The sequence below is a fragment of the Fusarium proliferatum genome, assembly GCF_900067095.1.
Source record: "Fusarium proliferatum ET1 genome assembly, contig: FPRO_scaffold002, whole genome shotgun sequence".
NCBI lineage: Eukaryota > Fungi > Ascomycota > Sordariomycetes > Hypocreales > Nectriaceae > Fusarium > Fusarium proliferatum.
In genome coordinates, this window is record NW_022194791.1 from 4,863,234 (window position 1) to 4,870,701 (window position 7,468).

At 46.3% G+C, this 7,468-nt stretch overlaps 2 protein-coding genes across 2 annotated transcripts; one reads left to right on the top strand and one right to left on the bottom strand.

The window, feature by feature from the left end:
* Positions 1-1,341: 1,341 nt before the first annotated feature.
* FPRO_02159 (uncharacterized protein) lies at positions 1,342-2,592 on the bottom strand (the record flags this gene model as incomplete). Its single annotated transcript, XM_031227769.1, has 3 exons — positions 1,342-1,670; positions 1,710-1,889; positions 2,124-2,592. The coding sequence occupies 3 exons, from the start codon at positions 2,590-2,592 to the stop codon at positions 1,342-1,344; spliced, it is 978 nt and encodes a 325-aa protein (XP_031078173.1).
* A 1,335-nt stretch (positions 2,593-3,927) lies between these two features.
* On the top strand, positions 3,928-7,109 carry FPRO_02158 (uncharacterized protein; the record flags this gene model as incomplete). Its single annotated transcript, XM_031227770.1, has 6 exons — positions 3,928-4,139; positions 4,275-4,687; positions 4,744-4,901; positions 4,983-5,476; positions 5,819-6,012; positions 6,073-7,109. The coding sequence occupies 6 exons, from the start codon at positions 3,928-3,930 to the stop codon at positions 7,107-7,109; spliced, it is 2,508 nt and encodes an 835-aa protein (XP_031078174.1).
* Between the last annotated feature and the right edge of the window lie 359 nt (positions 7,110-7,468).

The window sequence follows — 7,468 nt, forward strand, 5'->3', positions numbered from 1 at the left end:
GCTGCTTTACCACCATAACTCTGCTTATGCTGTTTTTGATTATAATGTAGACTTCTACATTTAGTTTAGTTTTTCCTAAAAATGAGTACTAACTAAGACGAATGTAAAATTGTAGGTCTAGAATCTCTTTATGATGCGGCCTCTTCTGCCTACGTCACAAAGAGGACAGCACCATACCTCTCCCTTATATCCTACGTCTCCCTAGCTAGTCAGCATGGCTAGAAACCGACTTCATCCAATATAACCGGCAACATCAGCATGGCCCCAAATCTGGCTGCTTATCAGCATGCTCTGATTTACAATATAATCCTTGCCGGCTATAAGAATGCTATTATCGCCTATACTGCTAACTGCAGGGCCAGCTCGGTCCGTCAGATTCGAGCCAATATGCAATGCTATAGCTCGACTAAAGCCCCTTCTAACGGTATTGGCTGATGCCGATTGTTAAGTCCTTCTATACTGACCGCTTTACTTAATCGCCTCGCTGTGAAACCTAACATATATTGCAATAAGATGGTAGAATTTCTCGAGAAAGAGTTTAAGACAACTATTCCTGCCTCCAATATCGGTTAAGCTTTAAAGTCAGCATGATAGATAAGAAAGATGGTATGGCATATTGCAAAGGGACGCAACGCCAACCTCCGCAACTACTACCTCTATAAGCTATTATTCTATCAATCCTACTAACTTGTGTATATTGATGAGTCTGGGTGCAATAGACGCGTAGGAAGAAGACGCTTTAGGTAGGCTCTAAAAGGCATTACGCCAGTCCAGATCGACCGTTTCTATCGTAACTAGAGGTACCAGATCCTACTAGCTTACACACAAGAGGGAATCCTGCATTATGACATCTTCCCTGGCAGTACAGATAGTGCAAAGTTTAAAGAGTTCATTAAGCAGCTGTTATATTACTGCAGTAAGTGGCCCAAGCCAAACTCAGTCCTTATAATAGATAATGCATCCTTCTATCGATCACCTGTAATTGAGCAGATGTATAAAGATGCCGGTGTTAAGCTCTTGTACTTATCGCCTTATTCGCCTGACTTCAATCTAATAGAAGAGTTCTTTGCTGAGCTTAAGTCCTTCATCAGGCGTCACTGGTATAAGAACAAACACTTTATCCAGATAGATTTTAGTTTATACCTAGAGTGGTGTGTAAGTAGGGTCAGGCCACGGCAGGAGAGCGCTGAAGGTCACTTTCGTCACGCTGGCATAGAGATAGAGGAGCCGCCAGAACGGATGCTCAAAGCAGACAGAATGGAATAGACTAAATTTGACTGCAATCTACTCTAAAGCTTCTAGCGTCTCCATATCGCAAAACCAAACCTCAACGTCGCTTACCTAACGCTTAGCAATGCCCTTCTTGATTCCCTTGTCGATAAAGAACTGAGCATCTTGATCGAGACGAATCTGCTCCAGGTCCAATCCCTTAGCCAGCATCAAGTCGCATGCCTTCTTATACTCTATCTTCCATACGTTATTGGCATTCTTAGAGCAGTGCCAGATGCAGTACTTGTTCACATTTACGTCGTGCATTTCTGGTATGCCTAGATATTTGGGGGCATATCGACTCCCCTCAGCCGATCTGGATAGCGTTCTCGTATCACTGTCATCCGATAAGTGACCAGTATAAGTAGGCATGACGTTAGTAATATTAACAGGCCGAGCATCTATAGATAATGGCCTCCGCTTCCTCTTACGCTAGATACTTTGCTCTTCTTTAGCATACAGTAGATCGCGGATATCAGGCGGTACGTTATCGTGTGACTCTACTGTATTTCCCAAGCGCATATGCTCAATAAGAGCTTTTAGATGGTGAGTCTTTAGCTTGTAATACTTCTTACCGACAGTATCGACCCAGCAATGTGGCCCGAATCCGCAAGGCGACCCTGTGCACCGGAAGAAGTCGTAGACTTTCCTCTACACTGCGGGCTCAGCCGACGCTATCTCCTCTTCGCCAATATCTATTGCTCTCTCAGCAAGCTAGAAAGCAGTGGCACTCCTGCCACCTCTGCCACACGCGACAACACCACCCAACTGGCTAGTCTCGATGTAGTTAAAGGAAAGGCTGATCTTAAGCCTCTTGCCATCTAGAAGCAAGTAACTCCAGGCTTACAGCTTACTCTCTATCATCTTCCAATTAACGTCAAGGCCATCACACCTTATATTCAGGTCTGCTTTGCCTTTATAGTTAACACAAACGGCAATGTCTGTATCGTCAACATGGAAGGTTCGGTTTGCAGGCAACTTCTTTTTTGCAAGTTTATCTACCTTAGACCAGAGATACTTAGTCCAGTATGCGCCAGGCGCTAGGATAACGTCAGGCTCGGTATCTTTACTAATACACCTGCTATTTAGCTTTAGTTTCCATTCGATCAAGTAGTGCATACAGGTCAGAGGCTGTTCATCATAGGCGAGCGTCTCGTCCCATTCGGCGAGTTGCAACAAAGGTAATCTGGAGCGATCGCGACCGTTCCGGATCTGACCAAGCGGGGTTGCATTGCGGATCGCTACTGACTGTAACGTCAGCTTGTGATTGGCATCTTCGTCATCCGTCACCCAGCTGAAAAGATCACTATTGTCGTCATTCATCGCGCCGTACTTCCCAACCTTGCTGCAGCATCTATTTACCGCAAAAAAAGAAGGAAGAGGAGAATAGGAAAAAAGAATCCTCCCATTAGGTGCAAAAGAGTGACCTTTTCCTTTAAGGAGGGGCAGTAAAAGAAACTGCCGTTGCTAAAGGCCCCACAAAAAGCCCTTTATGACGCGGCAATGCTCCACTACTTTCAGCCCAGTAGTATTGTTTGTGGGCCCTATAATGAAACGCATCGTCTATCTCTACCTACATCAGATTGCATCACATCATCTCGAAAAGACCTGGGGAGGGTAACTTTATCGTCTTCACGTAACCACTACATTTTAACTTCAGCTCCATCTCATAGTCGATAATCATTGCCAAATGACGCTAGGAGCAGGCCATATGCTAGTTTGACTATTTATTTAATAAAAAGCTAAAATGGCTCATAATCTTATGCTAGATATTGTCTGTTATGGCATTTCGCAAGGACATATTCTATAATGAGATTCATCAAAAACTCTCATCTAATTACATATTATATTGTATATAGATAAGAAGATCAAAGCATTTTATACTCATTCTCGCTATCAAGTCTACTGTATCAAAAACGCGCAAAGACTCAGCAGGAACACAGGCAGTGCAGTCTAAACCTTTACTTACCCTAAGACCGCCTGCATTATTTTTAGACATTCAGATAAATCTGCCTTAAAAGTAGGCAACTGTTTTGGCAGGGGCCTTGAGACATATGATTGGTGGCGGACCTGCTTAAGATAAGGATAATACAAGCGACAGAAATGTGCCTTATAGGGCTAGGTTTTAAACCTTTCCCCGCTTCTTATCAGGTGCCTAGGATTTTATTTTTCCTTCCTGATCAATCTACCATAACCAGCCTACTGCCAGCAGGCGACGTTATAAAATTCACCCAATTCTCGGATTTTGATTTCTTGTTATTGTGTTTCTTTTCCTCGGTTATATAATTCTATTTTTGATTGCAGATACCTCTGCCCTTTTTGTGTTTATTTTGGCATATGTTGTTCTTAGACGATTTTGGTGCAGGCAATCGCTCTCTAGACGATGGTCTTGAGGTTTTCCCGATTTTTACTGGCTGATTGGGCCGCACTTTTGCCATGTTAAACCCATTACCCTAACCATGCCATCTAAGCGACCGTCGCGGCTTCGAGATAGCCATTATATATGCTCTTCCTCTTGAGGCTGATGCTGTTGAAGCCTTGTTTGACTATTACTGGGATGATGAGGACCTACCTTTCGACAAAGCGTCAGGCGACCCTAATGCTTATTCTACGGGCGTGATCGGCCGCCATAACGTCGTCCTCTTATATATGCCAGGGATGGGTATAGCCAATGCGGCTGCCGTAGCCTCTAACTGCGGGAAGAGTTTTCCAGGCATCAAACTTGCCCTTGTGGTTGGCGTTTGTGGTGCTGTTCCTTTCAAACCCAATAAAGACGAAATAGTGCTTGGAGATGTAATTATCAGTGACGGTATTGTTCAGTGTGACTTTGGACGGCAACTTCCTGGCCGTTTTGCCTGTAAGGACATGCTGTTAGACTCATTCGGCAGACCGAATTAGGAGATATAAGGAGTGCTGGCAAAACTCTAATTACGCCGGAATCACCGAAAGTTGAGCGCCAAGATAGCGGAGTATCTTGATATTTTTCGTTAAGAACCAGAGCTTAGTGCTGAGTATCCTGGCGTTACGAAAGACAGACTGTTCGATGCATTCTACCGACATGCAGTAGATCAGAAATCGTGCGAGCAGCTCGGATGCAATGGCGAGCTTGTGTTGCGACACCGCTTAGAGACTGCTGGGATCTATCCTGCGCCTGCTGTCCACTTCGGTTTGATGGCTTCCGGAAACTCAGTGATGAAGTCTGGCGAAGACCGCGACCGAATCGCAGTACAGGAAGGCGTCATTGGATTCGAGATGGAGGGTGCTGGGGTTTGGGATAGTTTTCCATGCATTGTGATCAAGGGCGCTTGCGACTATGCTGACAGCCATAAAGACAAGGGTTGGCAGCGATATGCTGCAGCTACGGCGGCAGCCTGTACGAAGGCTTTTCTTGGCTTTTGGGTACCTTCTTTTGGCCAAGGTATGCTAAACCATACTTCCATAGACGGCTACCGCTTACAGTAGAAGATGTTTCAGGCCTAGCCTGGGACCCCCAGAACGACCTCCGTTTACAGAATCGCGATTCTTCCGGCCGAGGCCACTCTACGCGCGCTGTCGATGAGGGTCAGATACAACCAGTATTTTATGTTCCCTTTCTGAAGAATGACCTCTTTGTGGGCCGAGATGATGTCCTTGTAAGGCTGTAGGGTTTACTATTCTAAGAAGGGTGCCGAAAAGTCGCTCTGGTTGGCCTTGGGGGCATTGGCAAAACGCAGGTTGCTCTGCAAATCGCTTATTGGATTAAGGAGGCAAAGAAGGACTACTTGGTGTTCTGGGTGCCGGCGCTGAGCCATGCCAGTTTCGAGCAGGCATGTATGCAGATTATAGACGCCTGTGGCATTCCGACTACCGACAACAGCGATGCCATTGAAACTGTCTGTCAGCACCTATGCTTAAAGAGTGCAGGTAAATGGCTTCTTGTGGTTGATAACGCTGATAACATGCAAACTGTCATGGGCTCGAAAGGTGTGGATAAGGGCTTATACCGATCCCTTCCGCAAAGCGACCAAGGGCGAATCCTGTTTACGACGCGATACAGAAAAGTGGCAGTATCAGTTGCCGGGCGAAATATTCTTGACGTACCCGCAATGGGCCGAGATGAGGCGAGAAGCTACTTTAAGCAGGCTTTGATCCAGGAAGTGTCTTCAAGTGACGAACAAGTCATGAACTATCTTCTGATGCTGCTGACATATCTTCCACTAGCTATTACGTAAGTAGCGGCATACTTGAATGAGAATGAGATATCACTTATGGAGTATCTGCAGCTCTTTGAGAACATAGATCATGACAGGATAGAGCTATTAAGTGCCGAGTTCCAAGATGACATGAGATATGAGCAGTCTCAGGATCTCGTGGCGACTACCTGGTTTATCTCGTTTAACCAGATCTGAAAGGCCGACAAGCTTTCCTCGCGTATCTTGATGTTTCTGGCTTACGTTGAACCGAAAGGGGTGCCTCAGTCGATGCTGCCTGAGGGTGAATCACAATAACAGCTGACTTGAGCGCTCGGTACGTTATGCGGTTACAGATTTCTGGATAGATGAGGATCCAGTAAGGTATTCGATATGCATAGTCTGGTGTATATGGCAATAAGGTTATGGGTTGTAAAGAATGACTTGGAGAAAGAGCAAAGCGATGCAGTGATAGCACGTCTGAGGGAAGTCTTCCTGACAGATGACTGGGAAAACCGAGATTTATGGCGACAGTACCTGCCACATGCAATCAAGCTCCTTAGATGTGCTGACGGTGAGTGGAGTGAAGAGCTATGCAAACTAGGCTTTTGGGTCGGTTAATGTTTGCTTGTAGATGGGCGCGTTATAGAGGCAGTAAAGCTGCTAGAGCATGTAGTTGAAGTCCGAGAGACGATGTTGGCGGAGAACCACCCATCACGACTGGCATCACAGCACGCGTTGGCAGGAGCATACCAAGCCAACGGGCAGATTGCAAAAGCAGTAAAGCTGCTAGAGCATGTGGTTAAAGTCAAAGAGACGACGTTGGCGGAGAACCGCCCATCACGACTGGCATCACAGCATGCACTCGCAGGAGTATACGAAGCCAACGGGCAGATTGCAGAAGCAGTAAAGCTGCTAGAGCATGTAGTTAAAGTCAAAGAGACGACGTTGGCTGAGAATCACCCAGATCGACTGGCATCACAGCACGCGTTGGCAGGAGTATACCAAGCCAACAGACAGATTGCAGAAGCAGTAAAGCTGCTAGAGCATGTGGTTAAAGTCAAAGAGACGACGTTGGCGGAGAACCACCTATCACGACTGGCATCACAGCACGCGTTGGCAGGAGCATACCAAGCCAACGGGCAGATTGCAGAAGCAGTAAAGCTGCTAGAGCATGTGGTTAAAGTCGAAGAGATGGCGTTGGCTGAGAACCACCCAGATCGACTGGCATCACAGCACGAACTAGCACGAGCATACCAAGCCAACAGGCAGATTGCAAAAGCAGTAAAGCTGCTAGAGCATGTGGTTACAGTCAGCGAGACGACGTTGGCGGAGAACCACCCAGATCGACTGGCATCACAGCACGCGTTGGCAGGAGTATATCGAGCCAACGGGCAGATTGCAGAAGCAGTAAAGCTGCTAGAGCATGTGGTTACAGTCAGAGAGACGGCGTTGGCGGAGAACCACCCATCACGACTGGCATCACAGCACGAACTGGCAGGAGTATACCAAGCCAACGGACAGATTGCAGAAGCAGTAAAGCTGCTAGAGCATGTAGTAGCAAGGAAGAGGGAAATAATGCCACCAAGTCACCCAAGTCGATTGGTGTCAGAGCATAATCTTCAGTATTGTCGTGAAATTTTGGATGGCTCAAGCAGCTCATGCCCATAACGGCTTGCTCTACATGAAGAGAACTATATTTATAGGACCGTGTTGTAATAACACCATGCTATGCATCATTATGCTGTAGCAGTGAATGTCCACTGGACTCTGAGGCATCGGTGGTTAGTGAGGAAATGCAGTCAATCTGATGCTGTGGTAGGAGGTGCAGGAATGTATTGTCCTCAGTGAAATAAGCAGCTTTCAGCCTGTAGAGTAGCACTACTGTGGGTCGCCGAATAATGGCTTGATCGTCAGGATACACCAAGCACAGTAAAAATAGCGATCACTATAAACACACCATAAGCTTGGTCCGTGCGCTAGAAATCGAAGAGGGTGTGTAGATGGACAACCGATTTTGATCTTTACTG